This window comes from Schistocerca cancellata, chromosome 3 (genome assembly GCF_023864275.1).
Source record: "Schistocerca cancellata isolate TAMUIC-IGC-003103 chromosome 3, iqSchCanc2.1, whole genome shotgun sequence".
In the NCBI taxonomy this organism is placed as follows: Eukaryota; Metazoa; Arthropoda; class Insecta; order Orthoptera; family Acrididae; genus Schistocerca; species Schistocerca cancellata.
Window position 1 is genome coordinate 52,293,777 of NC_064628.1, and position 27,026 is coordinate 52,320,802.

General features: G+C 39.5%; 1 protein-coding gene across 1 annotated transcript; it reads left to right on the forward strand.

Annotated features, from left to right (window-relative positions):
• The first annotated feature begins 3,970 nt into the window (after positions 1-3,970).
• On the forward strand, positions 3,971-25,582 carry LOC126176941 (translocon-associated protein subunit gamma). Its single transcript, XM_049924141.1, has 5 exons — positions 3,971-4,228; positions 4,309-4,436; positions 5,833-5,924; positions 19,218-19,349; positions 25,428-25,582. Exons 1-5 carry the CDS (start codon positions 4,093-4,095, stop codon positions 25,492-25,494), a joined length of 555 nt encoding a protein of 184 aa, XP_049780098.1. The 5' UTR covers positions 3,971-4,092; the 3' UTR covers positions 25,495-25,582.
• Positions 25,583-27,026: the final 1,444 nt, after the last annotated feature.

Sequence of the window (27,026 nt, forward strand, 5' to 3'; positions counted from 1 at the left end):
TAACTATAATCTGTCGTAGATGCATCAAACAAGTTGGTAGAAAGCACAACAAGAAAGGTAGCAGAAGTGATCCACAAAACTACTGTCCAATATCTTTGACATGCATTTGTTGCAGGACCTTAGAACATATTCTAAGCCCAAACGTAATGAGGTGTGTCGAATAGAACCACCTCCTCCATGCCAACCAGCTTGGATTCCGAAAGCATTGACCATATGAAAGCCAACTCATATTTTTCTCACACAACATCCTGAAAGCCATGAATCATCTTAGTCTGGTGGATGCAGTACTTCTTGATTTCCGAAAAGTATTTGACTCAGTACCACACCTATTCTTATTATCAAAAGTATGATAATATGTGGTATCAGAAGATATATATGACTGGATTGAGAATTTCGTGGTAGGGAGGGCACAGCATGTTGTCTTGGATGGAGAGTAATCTACATATGTAGAAGTAACTTAGGGTGTAGCCCAGGGAAGTATGTTTGGTATGTTACTGTTCATGTTGTGCATTAATGATCTTGACGACAGTCTTAATAGCAGCCTCAGACTTTTCGCAGATAACACAGTTATCTGTATCGGAACTCAGTCTCAACGAGGCTGTACAAATATTTATTCACACTTTGATAAGATTTCAAAGTGATGCAACAGTGGCAGTTGCCTCAAAAATTCAAAAATGTAAAATTGTGCACTTCACAAAACAGAACAAAAAGTATCCTATGAGTATAATGTTAGTGAGTCACAGCTAGAATCTATAAACTCATACAAATACTTGGATATAACACTCAGTAAGGACATGAAGTGGAACAACCACATAGGACCAGTATGGGTAAAGTAGATAGCAGACTTCAGTTCATTGGTAGGGTACTAGGAGATTACTTACAAGTCATTCATGTGGGCTGGCCTAGAATCCTGCTCACGTTTGTGGGATGCACACCAAATAGGACTGTTAGGGGACACTGAAGGTATACAGAGCACGGCAGCACAAATGGTAGCAAGTTTGTTTGACTTGTGGGAGAGCGTCACTGAGATATTGAAAGAACTGAGTTGGCAGACTCTTGAGGATAGGTGGAAAACTATAACACGAAAATGTACTAACAAAGTTAGAAGAACTGGCTGTAAATGATGACTCTAGGAATGTACTACAACCCCTACATAGCGCTCCTAAAGGAAATGTTGAGGATAAGATTAGATTAATTACAGCCTGCACAGAGCCATTTAAACGATTATTTTTCCTGCGCTGCATACGTAAATGGAATAGGTAAAGTCCTCATAACCTTTACAGTAGGATGTACCTTCTGCTGTGCACTTTACAGTGGTTTGTACAGTATAGGTGTGGATGTAGAGATGTAGATATAGACACATCACGTCTAAACATCGACACTTAATTCATTGCATCGAAAGTTAATCTCTAATATCATTGCTCTAAGTAAATGAACGTCAACAGTTATGAATAAACAACAACAGTTCTGAATGAACAACTAGAGTTCTCACTGAAGTTAGGTAATAGCACTGAATTACATACCTCAGTGTTTACATTCAGAATAGTTACACTGAAATCATATTCCAGTTACATTAAAGTTACATATAAATGGTCATGCCCCATCATAACTGGCTGATCTTTGCATATAATACACATGTGATGTGGATCAAAATTCAGCACACGAAACATTTTCACCAGCAACACGTCCAATTCCCAAAGAAAGCCAATGTGGTGCATTGATGAGTTTATCTCGTATGGAGATTGGAAGATTTGCTTTTAAAATACACAGCACATCACGATTCATGATTGCCTCATCGCAGTACTTAGTCTCCTTAAAACACTTTTTAAAATAGCACTCATTCCATAGTTCTCGGTCAAATACTACTTCTCTTACTCGCTCTTGAACGTGTTGTGAACAATTCTTGGCCAAGAAGGACCGTTCAAACTCATCATAACTTTTTCAGGTATCTGCGGCCTCTGTCGCCCAGAGAGCGGCGTTACCTTGTGTGTCTCCACTAACAAATTTTATTTTGTGAATTTCGCTCCATTGCTGAGGCGGATCCCACGAAAGTATTAGATGGAAGCTGATTTCTTATTGGGTGTGAGCACACCAAACTGTCTAAGCAGAATAACGCTTTCCTGTAAAACTGCATTTGCCATAAGAGGAATATTCCCCACTCCACACACGGCAGAGTTGTTTGCTGGAACATTAGGTTACAGCTCGATGTTTGGCGCAGATCACCACACAGAAATATCACTGGGACCAGACACATTATTGTCTGATGTAACAGATGAGCTGTTGCCATCTATTACTCGGTTAATATGTGTTACATCTTGCTTAATTATGGAATCGTGCCATACTTTAAATTCTGTTGCAACAGAATCATTCACATTCTCAGTTTGTGTTGCTAAGGTCTGCATGACACGCTTCTTCTTTCTGCTATACTGTAGTTTTACCTTTTGGACCAGACTTCCTTCTCCATCCATTTTCAATAAGCTACCACGAGAATTCAAAAATATTGGCAGTAATTCACGTTGTTTCAAATCCAAACTGAAGAGTTTCCTCATGCATCACTCCTTCTATTCTGCCGAGGAGTTCCTTGAAACATTAAACTAATTTTTGTTGTCTTGTTGATTGCGTTTACTTACCTTATGGATTGACTTTTTTCTGTTTCATAAACGTTTTATTTTAATCTTTTATTACTTTTATGTTGTAATTCCATGTACTGACACTTTGCATGTCCTTGGAGATATGCTCCTCAATTTAGTTCTACAGTACTTGACGTGTAAATAAATAAATCAGGTTGCAGGTGGTTGTTTCAGTTGACCGCTGTTGTCTGAAGCCATTTTGACATCCAGAAATAATATTATTCTTGTTGAAGAATGCATTTAGTTCTGAAAAGAACATTTTTTCAATAATTTTCGGAAACCCTGACAGTAGTGACACGGGCCTATAGTTAGCCATACATTGCGGATCACCTTCTTCATATTACTTTTGCCATTTTCAGTTCCTGTGGGACGACACCACTTGATAAGCGTAACTGGACTATGTCTAATAAAGGAGAAAGTATTTGTCTTGCTGTTATTTTTTATAATATAATCTGGAATATCATGAATATCAGGTGATTAATTACTCTTCTGTGAATTTATGGTATTTAGGAGATCAGATGGGCCTACTGGACTGACGAATATGGATATATCATCAGTTTCAATTGATGAAAGTTTTTCAGTATTATATGAGGTGGATCACCAAATTTTTCCATCTCTAATTTTCGTGCGGTATCGCAATATTTTTATGGGTTATCTTCTTCCCTGTACGATCCTGCACTGCTTTCTACATGGTCTTACTTTTATTGGTTGACTTCATAATACATTTGTCTTTTTCCTGCGTTATGCCACTACCTGTGTTGACCCTTCTGTTGCGTGTATGAACCCGGCCATGGCAGTTTCCCATTTGAACTTAAATGCAGCTGATACTTGTGACTGCGGCGTACACTGAACAGGTGATGATAACCATTTGTTTTTCTAATGCTGGAAGTACGTGGGTGAAAATGCGTCATCCTTTAAATGTTCCGATTCTTCTGACGATGAATATGAAAAATGTTTACATATTTGTAATTATATTTATTTCAGAAAGTGGTCTAAAAATTTAAATTAAGAATTTATATTGTCGAGGCACGAGACTACTTTTCTATTTTATATTCTCTCCATGTTACCTTTTTTTTTTTTACATTTGCTGTGTGTTCATTTTCGATGTGTTGACAATTTGCATTACGCATCTCAGTGTTACTTGCGAAAGCACAGCATTATGCTCAGACAATAGGCCTACTATCAATCAATAACTTTAATAATTTGAATTCTTTTCGTACAATGTGACGGCTGTATGGTGTAGTAAGCCAAAAAATGAGAATGTTAACGAACACCACGTTGATGGTGTTGTATTTGCGCCTGCGATCAATGAACTCTGCCTGCATGCGCTGATGCAGTAACTTTGCTACCACCGTCGAATGACGTGTAAGCTCATGTAGTGTGTTGGCGTGCTTTAAGTGTGTCGTCTGTTGTCTGTTGGTCACAAGGTTGTGTTGTAGCTGGTGGAGGTTGTTAAGAAACTATGAAGGGCGGCAAACAAGCTAAAGCGTTTACGAAGGAGGAGGAACTGTTGCTACAAGATTTCAGTAGAAATGTCTCGACCAAATCCTCCGCATTGTTTTATGGAAATGCTTTTATAGTTTCTGCTATCCCCATATGTGAGTATATTTCTTAGGTCTGAAGAAGATATAGCGAAGTAATTCTTTTTCATTCACAACATTGCAATGTATGATTCCAGGGCTCTTTTGGAGGATCCACATGATAGATGTCTACTCATCTTTACTATCGTTCGTAATTGTTACGCTCTTGAGCACATACCTTGTTGCACTGGCGTATAAAAATACGAAGTTTGTTTTGAAGCATAAGGTAAGATCTTGTAAAAACATTTGTCTAGTTTGGGTACGGGAGTGAAGGTAGCTTTTGGGGGCGAAAACTTATTTTATTCGCATGATCTTTCTCATCGACGCTGTCTCTCATACGAGTTGTGATAACCATGTGTAATTTGTGGCTCTGATAACTGTTGCGACATGCTTTGTCCAAGTACAATATCCTGTTAATCCTATTTGCCATAGGGCACACGCAACTCATCAGTAGTCTTTAGAGTTAAGAGAGCGTTTAGTGCGGTATCCCCGTTGCCGACTGTTTACTTTTTCCCAAGTATTCTACCAGTGAACAGAAGTTTACCATCTGCTATAACTATCAGTGAACCTATGTGATTATCCCATTTCTTAACCCCATAAATTGTTACTCAATATTTCTATAAATTTGTTTAAAGATTCTGAAACACATATCAAAGATAGTGGATTATTGTTTTGTGGATCACTTCTGCTATCCTTCATGTAGACATTTATGACCAATGCTTTCAGGCACAGTTCATTTTTTTCAGGGATATTTGGTATGTTATAATTAAGAGTAGCTAACAGTCACAAATTCTGTGTAGAATCTTCCAGGGAGTCCATCAGCTACTGCAGTGTTGTATAATTTTAGAATTTCATCTGTTTCTCAGTGCCTCTGATAAAACAGCTAGGTCTCAGTTTCAGTCCCAGTCAGTAACAGTTTTAATCTGTCAGAAAGTTTCAAGTCTGTGCACTCTGCTGCAGAATGCAAATCCATGCTGAAATGATTGACTGTCTCTGTGTAAGCTGGAACTGCCAAATTTTTGTCTTCACTACCTTTACAAGGTCAATGTGTAAAGGACTGAAGAGCACAGGTTATTGTGTAACCTGAAATCTCGTTCTTGTTATTATCTTTAGTTTCTTGAGATACAGGGCTTACGTTGCACTGTTTATGAATTGAGTATCATCTGCATGTTTATGAAACTTAGTCGTTTTGCATGAAGCATTTACACTGAGCCTATAATCATATTTAGGCTACTGAAAAGTTGTATAAGCAATGTTCGTGTAAACAAACTAAAGTTTTGTAGTACCTTACCAATAAATGAAATATTGCTGTTTGTATAATTTAAGTCTGCATCAATGAGGTTTCTTTCACTTATAGTGTGATAATTCATAATAAACCTAGTTTGAGTTTTGTTGCTGTTGATACGTCAGATGTGGATGAGCTGTTCATAAACTGTACATGTCAAATACTATTCAAGTAATTATTTTGTCAGAGGTAGAGGATGCCTAGTATTCCTTAGTGTTAAGTGACTTTCATTTGTTAGCAAAAAGATACGTAGTTCAGTCACATATCTTACAGCATTATTTTCTGTAAAGTATGTACTCTTTACATCTTGATTTTTGGATACATCATCTTTGTCCAGGTTGCTGTTAAACGTGAGGAAGCTGTTACCAGAGAAATGACAAAGAAATTGGCAGAAGATAAGAAAATGAGCAAGAAAGAAAAGGATGAACGGTAATATATTTTTAAGCTGATGCATGTAATTACAGATAGCAGAAAATCATGGAATGGAATAAGCTTGGAGTTAAATAACACAACTGCTCTTGTAACCATATTAAAAGGATAGATTGTTATTTAGCGCGCTTGCAGGACACATTTACAGTGTTCAAAAGTTTAAAATTTGGTATTTTTTATATAGTTTTTGAAAATGCTGGACTTTGTGGTAACAATGGTCTGTGGCCTGTTATTGTTTACCCTCCATAATTTGTAGCCCCTTCTTATAATTCCATATGTTTTTCATGTGATGAGAATGTAAGTTACTGGAAATTTTTACCTTCATTTCAACTAATTGGCAGGTAAGAAGTAGCATATCATTGTTTATATTACTGTTACATACCGTAGGGTGTATTGAATAAAGAGTATAAAACTGAAGTAGGTAAATTATATGTTGAGGTAAACAATATAATACAACAGCATGAACTTTCATGTAATATGAGTCACTTTCATGTAATTAAGTTTTTATACCAAGAGAGACATTAGAGATAACTTCATCATGTTCAATAATTTACTTCTTAGTGTGATTGTGTACCTACTATCACTATTAAAAATTTCCCAACTTTAACCAATGCTGTTAAAACAGAAAATTAAATGTGTAACAGGAGTCATGTAATCTGAGTCACAGTTGTATTATTTTAAGATCAGAAGAAGAGGATTCCATTAGCAGCAGCAGAAAGACAGAGTAGGAGGAGGGAAAAGTTAGAGTGAAGGAAAATGTGAAGAATATAAGAAGCAGCATCTGGAAGAGGCTCGAAAAGGCCAGCAGAAGCAGAAACAAAAGTTTCTATAGTTGAGTCAACATAAACAAGGACTGTTATTAGAAGGCAGAAGAGATAAAAATAGGGAGAGAGTTAGAAAACATAGGCAACATACCGGTAAGATGCAAGATTAGCAACCTATTAAAGGAAGTTTGTCACCGTAAAAGTCACTTAGTGCTCTGGATAAAGCCATGGCTGAAGTGCTGCAATTGATTGCATTAGCAAGGTACTGTCAACTATACCTGAAAATGTGAAGGTAGTTTTGATCTGGTCAGATTTACTTGCCCCACAATTTAAACAAAAATATATTACTGATGCTGTACCTCAATTTCAATCATTTCACAATGTAAAAATCTATTGGAACTTCTTTGCTACATCCCATGGAAAAAAAAGCCGTAGATGGAATTGATGCAGTTGCGGAATGGCTAGTGGGGAATGCAGTAAAAAAGCGAAAATTCATAGTAGGTGGTGGTGGTGCTGCTGCAGCCTGTTTTCTCTTTTTTGATTATTATTCTGTTGAAAAGTGTGCACACTTTTCCCTTCTGTCACTTTGCCTGTGACAGATCTGGGTAAGACAGCTGTAGGAGGGCCTGCTCCCTTCAAATGCAGAGTCCTGGGGACACCTATCTGCTACCTTAATTCTCTCTCTCATCTCGGTTTTTTTTTTTTTTTTTTTATCCAACTGATGTGCATTACATTTTTTGACTTGGCACTTGTACTGTTCCGGATCTCTAGACCAAAAGGTAATGTTTGCTGTGTAGTTGTTGTGGAATCAGATTGGTGGGGGTCGGATGCAGGTGGTGTTTCTCTTGCTGTGCCTGAGGCCTGGAAGACCCCTTGTCTGCTCTAACCTACGTACCATTTCGATCCATATGCTTTTACTTCCCCATAAATTGATTTCAGCTCTGGCATCTGTATTGCTTAGTGCCTCTTGTCACCAGCATCAGTCAATCACCAGCTCAGTAGTTGGCTTTGTAGCTTATGGCCAGGCCCTTCATCCCCTGCAGATATGTTGTAACCCATGTACAAGCATACCAGCAATAAAGACCTGAACATATTATGATTGTGTTCCTTCGGCTTAATATTCAGCCTTACATTCCAAACCCTATGCAGTGCTATAAATGCCAGTGTTTCAGCCATACAACCACGAGTTGCTGAGGTGAAGTGATTTACGGGAATTGCGGAAAAGCCACTCATGACATTGGGACTGACTGTCCATTCAATTGCTCTGGGGACCACCCAGTCTGGAGCAGAGACTGCCCTGTTTTTGCTGAGGAATGCAAAATACAGGAAATAAGTGACCAAGCAGATCCACTATGCTGAAGTCAAAAAAGAATATAAGGCAACGAAACCCCGCCTTTGCCACCTCATATTCTTCCATGGTGCAGAAACCTGTTTCCAAGGCAGACGCTTCGACACAGACAATGCCTGTTTTGCCTGTATCCACCACAAGCACCTGTACATGCAAAGGAAAAAAGAATAAAGACAAAGAAATCCAGGCAGCTGCACCAGGAAAGACCAATAAAAATCCTGCAGCGAGCATCCAGAAGGTACAAAAAAGCAGAGTGCTGTAAGGTGTTGTTTTTTCCTGTGTGTCTGATGAGGAGGACATGATGGAATTAGATACCTTGTATCCAGGCAGCCCCTTCTCTAAAAGTGCTTCACCTCTGTGGTGCAAAGATAGGGAGAAATTAAAATCACATCAATGAAATGGCTCCCCTCCTACAGTGAAACTTAAAAGGGTTCAGGGTGCTTGTGGAGGAACTCCGTCTCTTATCTTAGGGTTGACCACTCTGTGTGTGTGTGTGTGTGTGTGTGTGTGTGTGTGTGTGTGTGTGTGTGTCCAGGAGACTAATTTCCATCAATTGTGCGTCCCTGACCTACAAGGCTATATCCTACACAAAAAGGATGACATGAGTGGAGAGAGAGCTAGAGGAGGTGTAGCTATTTTCATCAGTACCGACTACCTCTCCTTGCCTCTCTCCCTCATGACAACTTTACAAGCAGTTGCCATATCAATGCACATACGTCATCCATTGACGATTTGTTCCCATTACTTGCCCCCATGTGATGTGCTTGATGAAGAGGCCCTAACCAATCTTGTTACACAGCTCCCCCGCTCCTTCATCCTCTGCAGTGATCTTAATGCACACAATGTGCTTTGGGGCTCTGAAATAACTTGGCCCTGGGGTAGAGCAATTGAGAGGCTTCTCATGTCATGCGCATACTTGCTAAATACGGGACAGAGCTCATGTTTCTGCACAGCAACTGGGTCATTCTCTGCCATTGAACTCTCACTGTGCTCTCCACCTCTTTGCTCCCACTGCTTAGTGGGAAGTGGTTGACGACTTGCCTGTTTGTAATCACATCTTGATCTGGATTCATTTGCCAGATGGAGTTTAATCTGAAAGGAAACCACTGTGATGGGTGCTCAGTAGAGCAGACTGGATACTTTATTGCCAGTTGGCTCAGTTTGAACATTGTGCCAATGTCGAGGCGTGGGTGGATTATCTTACCAAAATTATCCGCCACGCTGCTGCAGCATCCATTCCATAGACCGGGGGATAACAGAAGAGGCAGTCAGGAATAGGCATGCGGCTCTGCGTAGGTTCAAGTGTCGGCCAACTACAAGAGAATCTTGCAGTGTTTCGAATGGCAAGTGTTGCCTAATTGTTTGAGAGAACAAGAAGAGGTCATGGCAACAGCTCCTGAACACCACTAATTGTTCCACAGAGAGTTCTGTTGTATATAAGACCATCAGCAGAATTATTGGGAGAGGAGGTTGGTGCCCCATGGCTGCTGCAATAGGGACCAGCACTGTCCAAACCAATCCACGGGACATTGCCCAGCCTGTGGTGTACTCTTTTGCCATAATTACTGCAACTGCCAGTCAGGATCCAGGTTTCCAGTGCCATAGATCAGTTGCCGAGAGGTGTAGTTTGGACTTCTGGTCCACCACTGATGAAGATTACAACTGCCCATTTTCCATGTGGGAGCTGGATTCTGCATTGTCTATGATTTGCACATCTGCTGGTCATGTCAGAATCCATTACAGTATGCTGTGGCACCCACAAGGTGAAACAAAGATATCCTCCCCCCCACTATTTAATGCCATTTGGGCTTCAGGTCACTTTCCTGACTTGTGGCTTGAAGCAATTTTAATTCCTCTCTTAAAACCTGGGAAAGACTGTACATCCCAGAGTAGTTAGTGTTGTGTTGCCCTCACTAGCTGTGTGGGAAAAACCTTGGAGCAGATGGTCAGCCGTCACTTTGTCTGGAGCTTAGAATCCAGGCATCTCCATAGTTGCTTTCAGTGTGGGTTCAGGAAGTATCGGTGCACCTTTGATAATCTGGCCCTACTGGAGGCGGCTATACAGTAGGCTTTCCTATGCCAGCATCACCTTCTAGGTATACTTTTAACATTGAGAAGGCCTACAATCCTACTTGGAGGCACCCTATCTTAGAGCAGCTTCACAAGTGATATTTTCATGGTTGCCTTCCCATTTTTATTCAGTCCTTCATCTCACCAATATATTTTAGGTACTGAGTCAGTGATGTCCTGTTTGATTGTTTTGAATGGGAGAATGGTGTTCTTCAAGGTAGTGGTTTAAGTGTGAATGTCTTTGCCATAGCTGTTAATAACATTTTGTTCATAGTGAAAAGTCCTATCCGGTGGTCTTTGATTGTGGATGACTTCTGTATATTTTGGCTCTTCAAGCCTCGCAGTGACAACACGTCAATTGCAACTAACTCTTCAAAGTGTGGCTGAATGGGTGCAGAAGAGTGGTTTTAAGTTTTCCACCGAAGTCTGTGTGTTTATTTTAACTGTTCTCATTTCATTTTAAAATTTCCTGAGTTGAGGATGAGGACACTGTCATTCCTTTCAAAGACACAGGGGAAGTTTCTGGACCTCATATGTGACTCTAAGCTTACATGATTACATCTTAAGGACCTGAAAAAACAATCACTTAAGGCTTTAAGCATTTTAAAATGTTTTGGCCACAGTACATGGGGAGCAGAAAGGACTTGCTTGCTCCGGTTTTCCAGAGCATTTGTGTGATCTCAGCTTGATTATGGGTACACGGTGTACGGATCTGAGAGACCCTCCTATTTCAAGATGTTGGACGTGGTGCACCACGAAGGGATTAGATTGGCCACTGCGGCTTTCAATACTGGGGCTGTGCCGAGGCTGGTGAATCGCCACTTCACATCGGGCGATGGTTTCTTATGGTGCACTAGGCCTATAAAACAGAGTCCACGTCATACACACCCGTCTACCTTACCATTGCTCAGCGTCCACTGGAAAGCTTTTTCATAACCCAACGAGGCCCTATGGGATTCATGAACAGGATTGCCATCTAGAGGTGGGTGTGGCCGGTCTTCCTGTTTTACATCGCGGTTGGAGCAGACTTCCACCTCGGCTTCTTCGGAGGCCCAGATTTATTTTAGACTTGACCAGTTTTAAGAAAGATCAAATGCTAGATATGGCATTTCAATCTGTTTTTTAACATTTTAGACTTGCATCACAGTTTCACAGTGTACACTCACGGCTCCAAACAAAGGAATTCCCTTGGCTGCTCTGTCGTGCTTCCAGACCGTGTCACCAGGATTCGCCTTCCTGACGAGTATACTGCTTTCTCAGTGGAGCTCCATGCAATCCTGATGGCATTGGAGAAGATCCGTGGTATTTGGGGTAAACGGTTTCTCATCTAATAAGTTTCTTGGGCTTCCAGCCGTGTCAAGTGTTTTAAAATCCACAAGCTTTCGACAGAGTAGGCCTTGGCCATTATCAAGTGGTGATTGTCTTTTGGTGGCTGCTGCCGTCCTTATATCGGCTCCGCCTTCCTTCTGTGACGTCACTGGTACCTGCTCCAGCACCATATATGGTAATGTTTGTGTTGTGCGGCCGCCATGCCCGCTTCATCCTTCTGACGGCCGGGTCCCACGCTGTGCTTATCTGCAGGCCGCCGTCTTTATTGAGTGTGTTGTCAGAAATTGTTATTCCGATCGCTTCTTTTATTATGCTATCCCAAAAACAGTTAGTCCGTGTGGTAATAGGTGTCTTGTCGAATGCAATACGGTGACAGTCTTTTTAATGCATGCTCTGCCCCTGCTGATTTCTCCGGGTACCGTAGACAAAAACATCTCTCGTGTTCTACACAGCGCTGTTCAATAGTACGCACAGTCTGTCCGATATAGAACTGTCCACACCCACATGGTATTTTATATACTCCTGGCGTTCTGAGGCCTACGTCGTTTTTCATAGGCCTCAAGAGTTGTCGAATTTTTGCTGGAGCCCTGAAGACTGAATCAATTTTATGCCTCTCTAGGAGCCGGCTTATTTTTCCTGTTATTGAGCCACAGAATGGCAAGAATGTGAACTTCTTAAGAGTCCTCCTAGGAGTCCTTCTGCTTACATATTTTCAGACAGATAGCTTGCAAAATCTGGCAGTTGTCGTAGCCATTTTCCTTGAATATTTTCCCTAAGTTGCTCAGCTCCTTCAGCAAGTTTTCAGAATCTGAGACAGTTTCAGCTTGATGCACTAAGGTGCAGATATCGGTCTGCGTGGGTGGGTTTCCGGTAAATGCTGTGGTGTGTAGGAACTTATTTTCTCGTGCATTACTGTATTTTACGGACTAAAAGACACACTTTTTTCTTTGGAAAATTACCTCCAAAGTTCAGGTCTCTCTTATACCCAAAATTAATATAAAAATGTCCAGTGTTCAATTTAAAATTCCCATCAGTCTTAGAAATGGCCATATACTCCATGCCACCGGAAACCGCTGTCCAGCAATATTGGATTAATTGGCAGCAGTGCACCGATGCCAGGAACATGAGTTGCTAACAGTGTCACCCTCCCACCTCGCCGTCAGATCCAGAAGACGGTCTACCCTGTGACGCATCATTGTAGTCTACAGTGCAAGTGAACTTGAATTGATAGCGATTTATGTTATTGGTAACAGTACAATATTTTTTGTTAATAGCTAGTTTTGTAATGGAAAAATAAGATATTTGTGTGATGCGGGCTATAAATTGAAAGTAAAAGTATATGCAGAACAACATGGGAACAGAGCAGCTGAACAGAATTTCAGCCCTCCACCAATATGAAAAACCATTCACGATTGGCAGGCTAGTAAAGAAGAACTGAAAAATGAGGAAGACTAAATGTGCAAATAGAGGACTGAAATGTAAAACGGCCAAAACTAGATGATGATTTTTCAGGGATTTTAAATGTCAGTTCGTTTTATAAACCAAGAATTTTTTAGTCCAGGTTTGCGCTCTAATAACAGAAATGATAAAAATTTATTTTTTTACAAAAATTGCTTAAAAATTAAGGTGCTTCTTATAGTCCATAAAATATGGTATTCCATTTTGCTGGAATCTTTAAATTGCTTATTTATGAATTCGGTCCCATTGTAACCCTCAAAACTGAGATTTTGTTTCCAGTTTCTTTCAATCAGTGTCTTAAATTCGAAAAATATAGGGAAGTTTCATGTTTAATTTTAAGAAAATACACAAATCTGTATGAAGTGAAGTGCAGTCACACTTGAAATCTGTATAAAAGAGTGCACCTTCGAGGTGCGAATCTGCATGGATGCATTCACAAGGAGGTTTATATCTTGAGTCCAAATTTGACTTAAATGATTGTCTTGTAGTTTTGCAATACTGTCACGATTTATAATGGAGATTTTTGTTTTTAAATCAGGAACTAAATTAGTCATATTCTCCAGACCTTTGAAATGCAAGTGTCCAACAATCTAGTGTCAGATTATCGTGGAATTAAAAGGAGCAGGATTTGCTTGTAGTAATCTATATGTTTTATCAAACATTTGATAAAACTGACTCTCCACCTTAATTCAACTAAATCTGAATTGCAAACTTTCATTCACTTATTTTTGCCACAGGTCCCACAGAAAATACAGTTTTCTTTTGCTAAGGAATGTGTAATTTGTTTCCCTAAGTGAATGGTTGCCATTTTCCCTCAACTAAAGACCCACACTTGAAGGGGTTAAACACCTTATGCTTTAACAATACAGTTGTTTCCAATTTGAACATGGGAGTAATTGGATTGAGGTGACTTAAAAGTTAAGCCAATCATTGCATGGCGTCATATGTTCAAATATTTTTACAACCTGGAGCAGAAACATTTGCTTGTTGTGCACTGAAAGCCTGATTATCAGGCTTCGTGTTGAGTTCTGCACTCAGATTTAAAATGTCCCCTTTTGTAACAGTGATACCATAAGAACCAGGTTTGCCAAGATCGCTTGTAATTTTTTTTTATTATTGGTTTCAACAGAGCAACGCTGTCATCATTGGATCTGAAAGTTTAATAAACAAATATTCAAAGTCAAGGAGACTAATACAACTGATTTCATGTGAAACCTCATACATTACTGAAGCATTAGAGCACACCTTGTAATGTATTAACAGAAGTTTATGATGATTACAAACTTGCCAGCCACATCATAATTTTGTAATTAAAGGTAGCAAGGAATGTCAGCAAGTCAGACATAAAACACAAATTATGTTGTGCTGATGTCCTAGTGTACTCTTTCACTTAACACTACAATGACAACTGAGCTGGTACCATATTTGCACAGATGATTTCTTATACAGGAGTTCACATTCCAGTATTCGACCATCAATATGTAATTGCATAAGTTTCGAGCTACGTGTGCCACATTATAAATTCTCTCTTCATTCCAATCACATTAAAATTACTTTTGGCAGAATTAGGTAACATTTTAAAATCACAAATTGATGATAATTTTAGTTTTGAAAATACAGTGTCATTTTTCAAAATGTAAATACGATAAACATATTGTTCAGATTATTCATCTACACACAGTATATGCATCAACAGCAATTAACAGAAGTAGATCACTGTGATAACTGTATGCAAGACAATAAAGACCACCTTCATTGGATCATACTTTGTATAATACATCATATGGTGGAGCTCATGTTACAACTCAATATGGTGTCTGATGCCAGCTGAAAATTACATCCATAACCAAAATTACTGAAATACATGTACGATATGGCAATGAAATGACCCTTATTACATAATCATTCTAAGACAGACTGTTAGGTTTACATAAAGTAATCATTACACCACACAAAATAAGCTACAAAAATCATATAAGTGTATGACACAGTGCTAGTAGTTTATTTAAGAGCATGACAATTTAAGAGTAATTTTGAGTAGCCATCGGGCACCATACTGACGTACATACGAACTCCACAATATCTTTTTTTTTTTTTTTTTTTTTTTTTTTTTTTTTTTTTTTTTAGAAAAAAAAAAAAAAAAGTGGGGTCCAATGACTGGTCTTTACTGTTTCGCGTACTTTTACCGTGGTGGGTCTACAGTGTGTAGATGATTATTTGAAACAATATTTATAGTGAAAATTTGCATTTTAAAAAGTGAGTGTTTCAAAATATAATTTATTGTAAATTTGTAATTTAAAAATGTTACCAAATTCAAAAGTAATTTTAATGAGACTGGAGTCAAGAATGAATTTGTATTGTGGTATATGTAGTTTGAAAGTTATGCAAGTACATATTGATTGTTGAATACCACAGTGTAAACACCTGTACACAGAATCATCTGTGTAAATATTGCACTAGCTCAGTTGCCATTGTGGTCTTATGTGAAAGGCTGCACTAAGACATCAGCACAACACGATTTGTGTTTTATATTTGTGGTATTTTATGTTTGACATGCTGATGTTTCTTGAGACCTTTTATTGTAAAATGACGCAACATCATAATGTGGTGTGCAGGTTTGTAAAGATCATGAACGTATATTAATATGTTATGTGGAGACTTGAACATGGATCTCCTGCTTTACAGTCAAACATCATTGCCACATAACCATGACAGTGCAGTTCTTGCAGTTTGCTCAATGTTGCATATCTTAAGCTCAGAGTGTTCACTTTTTCTCTTTCATTTCTTTTTTTCCTAGAGTTTTTGATGGAATAATTTAGTAGTAAAAATTAGTAAGCTGAGGGGGGTACGATGGGGAGTTTCCCTTGTAAGCAGTACTTTGAATTGAACTGCAAAAATTCTGCATCTTGTTTCTCATAATTTGTCACTTTAGAGTGGCCTGTGATATAAATAGCTACCTTGTCATTTTAATATGGTTTCCCGCTTGTGTGATATTGGACCCCCCTGAAATCTTGGTTTTGGTGGAAGACTGGTTTATGGCATAGCCCAAGGTCTAGGGTAGATTGGAGGGTATTAATTCGGTTTAGAGTTCATGAAGCCAACAGATGGGAATGCCAGAATATTGATAGTGGCTGCAGATTGACTTGTAGCATAGCCTAATGTTCCCATTTGTGCCATATTTAATGCACTTGGTGATGTTTTAGCTGTTTCCATCATAAAAACAAAGACTGCGAGGTAAATACAGAAAACATAGATTATGTAACTGACAAGTCGCTGTAGAGAATTTTAATGAATATTATATACATATATGGTTATAATAGAAGGAAACATTCCATGTAGGAATTAGGTATATTATATACATATATTGTACACAAGCTATGAAAATGAAAATGCGAGGGGATCCACAGTGTAATTTGTACCCAATTATCAGTCGTATTTCAATTTTACCATTAACTAATAGACTGTGTAATTAATCACAGGTTAGCTCAAAGGATAATACACTTGAGTATATAATGGTAGAAATATAAATAGAGACGATACCTTGTAAACTCAAAATTCCAGCTGTGGTCAAGATAAAAAAAGCAATGAATAGAAAATAAAGATGAAAAAATTAAACAAGAGTTGAGGTATATTTGTTGCAATAACAGAGCTTAAGTAGTCTATATCTGAACACTCACATGGTTGATCAATAACAAATCTACTAGTGAAGACATAAGCGAAGAGTGGTCTAGTAGTAAAAGTCTACGAAACTGATAGCAAGTAAATTGCTAGGTGAAAAACATAGAGCCAGTTAGAAAAGATTCTTAAAAAATTGGGTTGAAGAGAGAGGAAAAAGCCACAAACAAATGGAAAGTGTATAGTGAATACTTAACAGCAGAAATCATTAGCAGCTAAAGAGAAATACCATTGGAAAAGAAACAAAGCAGAAGCAATAGTAAAATCAGTACATGGGATATTGTGGGACAAGTTTATAAGCAGATTGGAACATGATATCTATGGCAGACAAGAAATAGCACACAAATTAAACACTTCGACAAAGAAGAAAGAGGTGTCGTAAATCTAAATGTAACACATACACGAGAAGGGATAACACATTATAAAGAATAATGGTACAATTCGGAAACCAAAAAGCAGAAATAGATTACATAGATTTGGTGAACTGAGGGCTATATTTTAAAAAAAATTAAAGTTCATAATCGTCAGGATAGGTGGAATAAATTCTGAATTGATTGAACACAGAATAATTCTCTTATAAAGAATAATGCAAGGTCTCTTTAACATATGTTGGGTAAAATATGAGATAATGGAGGAATGGAAAATAGCAAATATCCTTTTGGTGTAAAGGAAAGGTGTCAGAAGTAATAAATCTAACTACAGGTATACAAGTATTCTGAATATTGCTTACAAAATCTACAGCCAAATAATAAATGAAAGGCTATGAAATATCTCTGGTGTGATTTTAATGGAGGCACAAGCAGCTTCCTGGAAGGGAAGATTATGCATAGATGATGTTTTCACACTGAAACAGATAATAAGAGAGATGTTGGTAGAATATGAACAAGCATTGATAGGAGTCAGGGATAAGCTATGAAAGATAATGGAGAAAGAGAAATCCTGAACCGGGTCGGTTCCCTGCTTAATGGCAGGTGTTAACTGTGGTTCCTTCAGAATAATCATGAAAAATTTAAACCATATTTCTTTGTCCTTTCCACCTGCTACATTACACCTCTTCCACCTGGCTCCTCGCGACCTGTCCCACATCCTCCTCGCACTCTCTCCTACTGAACTGAAATGACTTTACAAATGAACAAATACTCAGCAATTGTATAAATTTCTAATGGGCAAATTAATTCTAACTTAAATATGTTTACACAGAATTCCTGGAACACAAAGTTCAGCCATGTGGCTGCAACAGCTACTGCTTGACAGCAGTTGATTTTCAAAGCTGGCATGAAATGAGGAAGTGGCTGTCAGCCCAAAGTGCTTAGATTTCTGCTGATTTAGCATAAAGGAGTAGAGAAATTAATTTATTATTGTTCTTCAGGTTGCTTAATGCAAATTACACTGTTGAGGAATATTGACCTAAGTTTGTAGTTCATGTTTGGTTCATGCAGGAAACTGCTCTGCAGCTCAGGATGAAATTTTGAGATCATGGAAGTGAATGTTTGTACTTGGTGTCAGATGAGGATTAAATTACAGATCACCAGTTCTCGCACGCCAAACTTGCAGGAGACTGAATTGTGGAAGGATTCGTGAATTGGAGTGGCCTTTACAAGTAAGACACATGTGGTTCATGCACGATGGAGCTCCTGCACATTTTAGTCGAAGTGTTCGTACGTTTCTCAACAACAGATTCTGTGACTGATGGATTGGTAGAGGCAGACCAATTCCATGGCCTCCACGCTCTCCTGACCTCAACCCTCTTGACTTTCCTTTATGGGGGCATTTGAAAACACTTGTCTACGCAACCCCGGTACCAAATGTAGAGACTCTTCGTGCTCGTATTGTGGACGGCCAATATGCCATTCTCCAGGGCTGCATCAGTGTCAGGGATTTCATGCAACGGAGGGTGGATGCATGTGTCCTCGCTAACGGAGGGCATTTTGAACATTTCCTGTAACAAAGTGTTTGAAGTCATGCTGGTATGTTCTGTTGCTGTGTGTTTCCATACCCTGATTAATGTGATTTGAAGAGAAGTAATAAAATGAGCTCTAACGTGGAAAGTAAGCGTTTCCGGACACATGTCCACATAACATATTTTCTTTGTTTGTGTGTGAGGAATGTTTCCTGAAAGTTTGGCCGTACCTTTTTGTGACACACAGTATTTTCTGATTACTCAAGGAATTATCCAAAACAAGCTGATGGAGATACTTTCCTAGCTGCATGCATAGTGGAATGCAAAGCAAATTCAAGCTGGTATATGGTGATGAAGAGGGTTGAGCGTATGTTAAAATGCAAAACACTAGCTCAAACGTCCTGCATGTTTCGACAAAATTCTGCTTGCGTATCTGCATTATATAATCAAAGAAAACACATGGCTGCTCTTACGATACAAAATATCGGTAAAACAGTTTGTAATTTTGATTGGTCAGAATGTGTAAAAAAAATAAGTTTTTCGAAGAGCCTCTGCAAAAATTTATTTTAAATATCATCTTATTGTTGACTAAATATGGTATTCACATTATGCTAACAATCATTAAGTTATATTCATGTTATGCTTGTTATAATCAGTTTTACATAAAATTGTTGATGGTAGTTTTCTCAGATTATATGATTACTTTGTTTGTTATGATGTGACATCTGTACATTTATCTTTATTTCCAGAATTCTGTGGAAGAAAAATGAAGTTGCAGATTATGAAGCCACAACATTCTCCATTTTTTATAACAATGCGCTATTTCTGGCGCTGGTTATATTTTCCAGCTTCTATATACTAAAAACATTTACACCTGCAGTGTATCCTTTTTCTAAATTGTTTGTTTATTATGTGTGTAAGTTATCAGGGGAATACTAATGTAGAGTTCTCTCTCTCTCTCTCTCTCTCTCTCTCTCTCTCTCTCTCTCTCTCTCTCTCCATAAAAAGAAAGATGATGAGACTTACCAAACAAAAGCGCTGGCAGGTCGATAGACACACAAACATACACACAAAATTCTAGCTTTCGCAACCAACGGTTGCCTCGCATATGCGGATGGATATGTGTGTGTGTGCGAGTGTATACCTGTCCTTTTATCCCCCTAAGGTAAGTCTTTCTGCTCCCGGGATTGGAATGACTCCTTACCCTCTCCCTTAAAACCCAAATCCTTTCGTCTTTCCCTCTCCTTCCCTCTTTCCTGACGAGGCAACCGTTGGTTGCGAAAGCTAGAATTTTGTGTGTATGTTTGTGTTTTTTTGTGTGTCTATCGACCTGCCAGCGCTTTTGTTTGGTTAGTCTCATCATCTTTCTTTTTAGATATAGTTTTCCCACGTGGAATGTTTCCTTCTATTATAACCATATATATATATATATATATATATATATATATATATATATATATATATATATATATATATATATAAAACAAAGATGATGTGACTTACCAAATGAAAGTGCTGGCAGGTCGACAGACACACAAACGAACACAAACATACACACAAAATTCAAGCTTTCGCAACAAACTGTTGCCTCATCAGGAAAGAGGGAAGGAGAGGGAAAGACGAAAGGATGTGGGTTTTAAGGGAGAGGGTAAGGAGTCATTCCAGTCCCGGGAGCGGAAAGACTTACCTTAGGGGGGAAAAAAGGACGGGTATACACTCGCGCGCACACACACACATATCCATCCACACATATACAGTCACAAGCAGACATATTGGTCTTTAAATATGTCTGCTTTTGACTGTATATGTGTGGATGGATGTGTGTGTGTGTGTGTGTGTGTGTGTGTGTGTGTGTGTGTGTGTGTGTGTGTGCGAGTGTATACCCGTCCTTTTTTCCCCCTAAGGTAAGTCTTTCCGCTCCCGGGACTGGAATGACTCCTTACCCTCTACCTTAAAACCCACATCCTTTCGTCTTTCCCTCTCCTTCCCTCTTTCCTGATGAGGCAACAGTTTGTTGCGAAAGCTTGAATTTTGTGTGTGTGTTTGTGTTCGTTTGTGTGTCTGTCGACCTGCCAGCACTTTCATTTGGTAAGTCACATCATCTTTGTTTTTAGGTATATTTTTCCTTCGTGGAATGTTTCCTTATATATATATATATATATATATATATATATATATATATATATAGAGAGAGAGAGAGAAGGAAACATTCCACGAAGGAAGAATATACCTAAAAACAAAGATGATGTGACTTACCAAATGAATGTGCTGGCAGGTCGACAGACACACAAACATACCCACAAAATTCAAGCTTTCGCAACAAACTGTAGCCTCATCAGGAAGGAGGGAAGGAGAGGGAAAGACGAAAGGATGTGGGTTTTAAGGGAGAGGGTAAGGAGTCATTCCAATCCCGGGAACGGAAAGACTTACCTTAGGGGGAAAAAAGGACAGGTATACACTTGTGCACACACACACACACACACACACACACACACATATCCATCCGCATATACACAGACACAAGCAGACATTTGTAAAGACAAAGAGTTTGGGCAGAGGTGTCAGTCGGGGCGGAAGTAAAAAGGCAAAGATGATGTTGAAAGACAGGTGAGGTATGAGCGGCGGCAAATTGAAATTAGAAATTAGTGGAGATTGAGGCCTGGCGGATAGCGAGAAGAGAGGATATGCTGAAGGGCAAGTTCCCATCTCCGGAGTTCTGACAGGTTGGTGTTAGTGGGAAGTATCCAGATAACCCGGACGGTGTAACACTGTGCCAAGATATGCTGGCCATGCACCAAGGCATGTTTAGCCACAGGGTGATCCTCATTACCAACAAACACTGTCTGCCTGTGTCCATTCATGCGAATGGACAGTTTGTTGCTGGTCATTCCCACATAGAACGCTTCACAGTTTAGGCAGGTCAGTCACCACCTATTCCAGTCCTGTAACCCGGAAGGTGTATACGATCAAAGGCAGAGCCACGTGTGAAAGCACCCACGTGATTCACCAACTGACCTGCCTACACTGTGAAGCGTTCTATGTGGGAATGACCAGCAACAGTGTATACCTGTCCTTTTTTCCTCCTAAGGTAAGTCTTTCCGTTCCCGGGATTGGAATGACTCCTTACCCTCTCCCTTAAAACCCATATCCTTTTGTCTTTCCCTCTCCTTCCCTCTTTCCTGACGAGGCAACCGTTGGTTGCGAAAGCTAGAATTTTGTGTGTATGTTTTTGTTTGTTTGTGTATCTATCGACCTGCCAGCGCCTTTGTTTGGTAAGTCTCATCATCTTTCTTTTTACATATATTTTTCCCACGTGGAATGTTTCCCTCTATTAAATAGAGGGAATCCCGGGAGCGGAAAGGAATGACTCCTTACCCTCTCCCTTAAAACCCATATTCTTTTGTCTTTCCCTCTCCTTCCCTCTTTCCTGACGAGGCAACCGTTGGTTGCGAAAGCTAGAATTTTGTGTGTATGTTTGTGTTTTTTTGTGTGTCTATCGACCTGCCAGCGCTTTTGTTTGGTAAGTCTCTTCATCTTATATATATATATATATATATATATATATATATATATAAAAAGAAAGATGATGAGACTTACCAAACAAAAGCGCTGGCAGGTCGATAGACACACAAACATACACACAAAATCTAGCTTTCGCAACCAATGGTTGCCTCGTCAGGAAAGAGGGAAGGAGAGGGAAAGACAAAAGGATTTGGGTTTTAAGGGAGAGGGTAAGGAGTCATTCCAATCCCGGGAGCGGAAAGACTTACCTTAGGGGGAAAAAAGGAGGGAAAAAAGGACAGGTATACACTCGCACACACACACATATCCATCCTCATATACGAGGAGGAGGGATATGTGTGTGTGTGTGCGAGTGTATACCTGTCCTTTTTTCCCTCCTTTTTTCCCCCTAAGGTAAGTCTTTCCGCTCCCGGGATTGGAATGACTCCTTACCCTCTCCCTTAAAACCCAAATCCTTTTGTCTTTCCCTCTCTTTCCTGACGAGGCAACCATTGGTTGCGAAAGCTAGATTTTGTGTGTATGTTTGTGTTTGTCTGTGTGTCTATCGACCTGCCAGCGCTTTTGTTTGGTAAGTCTCATCATCTTTCTTTTTAAATATATTTTTCCCAGATGCCACCTCCTTATACACAAATATCCCGCACGTCCAGGGCCTCGCTGCGATGGAGCACTTCCTTTCACGCCGATCACCTGCCACCCTACCTAAAACCTCTTTCCTCATTACCTTAGCCAGCTTCATCCTGACCCACAACTTCTTCACTTTTGAAAACCAGACATACCAACAATTAAAGGGAACAGCCATGGGTACCGGGATGGCCCCCTCGTACGCCAACCTATTCATGGGTCGCTTAGAGGAAGCCTTCTTGGTTACCCAGGCCTGCCAACCCAAAGTTTGGTACAGATTTATTGATGACATCTTCATGATCTGGACTCACAGTGAAGAAGAACTCCAGAATTTCCTCTCCAACCTCAACTCCTTTGGTTCCATCAGATTCACCTGGTCCTGCTCCAAATCCCATGCCACTTTCCTTGATGTTGACCTTCACCTGTCCAATGGCCAGCTTCACACGTCCGTCCACATCAAACCCACCAACAAGCAACAGTACCTCCATTACGACAGCTGCCACCCATTCCACATCAAACGGTCCCTTCCCTACAGCCTAGGTCTTCATGGCAAACGAATCTGCTCCAGTCCGGAATCCCTGAAGCATTACACCAACAACCTGACAACAGCTTTCGCATCCCGCAACTACCCTCCCGACCTGGTACAGAAGCAAATAACCAGAGCCACTTCCTCATTCTCTCAAACCCAGAACCTCCCACAGAAGAACCACAAAAGTGCCCCACTTGTGACAGGATACTTTCCGGGACTGGATCAGATTCTGAATGTGGCTCTCCAGCAGGGATACGACTTCCTCAAATCCTGCCCTGAAATGAGATCCATCCTTCATGAAATCCTCCCCACTCCACCAAGAGTGTCTTTCCGCCGTCCACCTAAACTTCGTAACCTCTTAGTACATCCCTATGAAATCCCCAAACCACCTTCCCTACCCTCTGGCTCCTACCCTTGTAACCGCCCCCGGTGTAAAACCTGTCCCATGCACCCTCCCACCACCACCTACTCCAGTCCTGTAATCCGGAAGGTGTACACAATCAAAGGCAGAGCCACGTGTGAAAGCACCCACGTGATCTACCAACTGACCTGCCTGCACTGTGATGCATTCTATGTGGGAATAACCAGCAACAAACTGTCCATTCGCATGAATGGTCACAGGCAGACAGTGTTTGTTGGTAATGAGGATCACCCTGTGGCTAAACATGCCTTGGTGCACGACCAGCACATCTTGGCGCAGTGTTACACCGTCCGGGTTATCTGGATACTTCCTACTAACACCAACCTATCCGAACTCCGGAGATGGGAACTTGCTCTTCAATATATCCTATCTTCCCGTTATCCACCAGGCCTCAATCTCCGCTAATTTCAAGTTGCCGCCACTCATACCTCACCTGTCATTTAACAACATCTTTGCCTCTGCACTTCTGCCTCGACTGACATCTCTGCCCATACTCTTTGTCTTTAAATATGTCTGCTTGTGTCTGTATATGTGTGGATGGATATGTGTGTGTGTGTGCGAGTGTATACCCGTCCTTTTTTCCCCCTAAGGTAAGTCTTTCCGCTCCCGGGACTGGAATGACTCCTTACTCTCTCCCTTAAAACCCACATCCTTTCGTCTTTCCCTCTCCTTCCCTCTTTCCTGATGAGGCAACAGTTTGTTGCGAAAGCTTGAATTTTGTGTGTATGTTTGTGTTCGTTTGTGTGTCTGTCGACCTGCCAGCACTTTCATTTGGTAAGTCACATCATCTTTGTTTTTAGGTATATATATAGGGAAACATTCCACGTGGGAAAAATATATCTAAAAACAAAGATGATGAGACTTACCAAACAAAAGCGCTGGCAGGTCGATAGACACACAAACATACACACAAAATTCTAGCTTTCGCAACAAACGGTTGCTTCGTCAGGAAAGAGGGAAGGAGAGGGAAAGACGAAAGGATGTGGGTTTTAAGGGAGAGGGTAAGGAGTCATTCCAATCCCGGGAGCGGAAAGACTTACCTTAGGGGGGAAAAAAGGACAGGTATACACTCGCTCGCGCGCGCGCACGTACACACACACATATCCATCCACACATACACAGACACAAGCAGCCTTTACAAATGTTGAATCTCAGGATATGTAAATATTGTTAAGCTAGGTGGATGTTAAGTGTGTACAAGAATATTGTTGAAAGAATGAGTTTTATTAACCTGAATTGGAGGGGAGGGTGTTGGCCAATTATGTGGCATGATTCAACAAAATGAATGTGCCCCTTTCATAAATCAGCAGTATGGAAAGAATGTAAAACACCTGGTTGCAGTCATTTCCGTGTAGTTCATCTTTTGGTCACAACATAGAACACAGGGATTTTGTGGGACAGTGTATGATATAACATAAGACACGTAAATCAATGTAATCCACAGTGCCTTTAATGAGTACTCTTGGAGATAATGTCTGCATATAACTGAATTCTAATTGGCCTGGATAATAACTCATAAGTGCAGCAAAAAAACTAATTACTGTAAAATTTAGTTGGAAAATAAAACAAAATAGTCATTGAATTGATGCCTATATTAAAAAAATTGTTTTTGGTCTATTGCATGAAATAAGATACTGTTGAACAATTAATTACACACATATATAGAATAGTCACCACTGTTTAATACCACTTTACATTACGTAATTACTTGTTGGGAGTTTTAAACTTTGGTCCTGATATATTACACAAAAAGAAACTGGAATTTTCTGTGGCTTGAAGGGCTCAGTCAGTACTCAACAACTTGCTATTATAATGTGACTTCCACAGTAGATAACAGGTAATGGTTTTCCTTAACATTGTATACAGTAATTATATATTTTCAGTTGGAGCAGCAGGTGGTTTGTTGGCATTGCTATCGACTGGCTCACACTGAACAGATTTTCACATGTGGAAAGTGTTGTCATCAGTATCGTTTCTCATTACATGTACTTTCCATTTTTTGCAATAAATTATGAAGACTGGCTTATTGTGTTCCATATGTGTGACCTGATTTCTTGTGCACTGGTTATATTCAGATTAATGAATACTCGCTATTCGGAAATTAAAGGCACGGACAGGGACTGCAGCGTCGCTGGTTTCGAGTGACAGTTGCAGTATGCACACACACATGCTTCATGCTTGGAAAAAGCTGGTATCATACAAATTCTCATATTCTTATGTAGATTTTGTCGATCATGACACCAGCTATGACAACACAACAAATTGAATAAAGTTTCAGAACTCTCTGCGATCATGTTTTAACTCCTATGTTAGCTGTGTCACTGAAGGCAGGACAGTCGGAATGCTGCTGAACGCTCATTGATTGTCGGAGAATTTATGAGGTAGGAGCCCAGAACAAGTATTACTCGACTGCTGTCATTCGTGACTAACTGTAGCTAATTGCATGTTGTGTGGATCATAATTCCAACCTCTCATGATATGGAATGAGTAATTTTGAGTTTAAAAGAAAACTTTACTGAAGAACAGAAAAAAGCAATTAAAACCTAATGCCAGATTTATAAAAAGAGTTATATTTAGCAGTATGCATCATGTTATCAAAATAAACTGGACCTGAAACATGTTGCACATTTTGAAGAATATAATCTCAGCAGTAAAGTGGTTATTAGAAATTGGCACACACATTTCATTGTGATTATATAATAAATCAGTGCAGTAGGCTCCTTAGGATTGAAGAGTGGAATCAGTTGATTGAATATGGGTTGAAAGTACTACATTTATTGATCACTTGGACAGAAAATACAGGTTTGAACAAACAGCCCGTCCCATTAACATAAATCGTAGTTTAGCACAGCAATGAATTTTCAATAATTATTAAATCCAATAAAATTTAACTTAGTAAATTTAAATTTAAACCACAAACGATAGATACAATCCAGTTCCAATGCATATTGAATTTAAAAATCAATTATTTAGGATACTAAAACCAAATCCATTGACATGACAATCAATTATTTACCCAAGATGTAATGTTGTTACTTTAATTTGGTATGCTGAAATCGGTGCTAATAGACAATAAAAGCTGGTTAAAAGCCGTGATCTGTCTGGGGACGTTAACCGTGGATTACTGGGCAACTGTTTCATCAGATATTTAGTCTAGGTTTACCAAGCAGACTAACATTAATGATAATCTTTTAATAGTCATACAAAACCGGTAATATATATATAAAAAAGGAGAATTTAAATAAAAAGAAAGAAATCAGTTTATATTTGGAAATTTATTTTAAGATTGTTCATTGAAATTTCAGCGTATTATACGTGAGTTATAACTGAGCTGGTGCCTTATTTACAATTGAAAAAAAATGTGAGATTGTAATTTTACGGAACACATAAGATATGGAGCCAAGATTGGGAGACTGCATACAACACTGCATTCATAAAATAACACACGAAGAACATTGAAACATA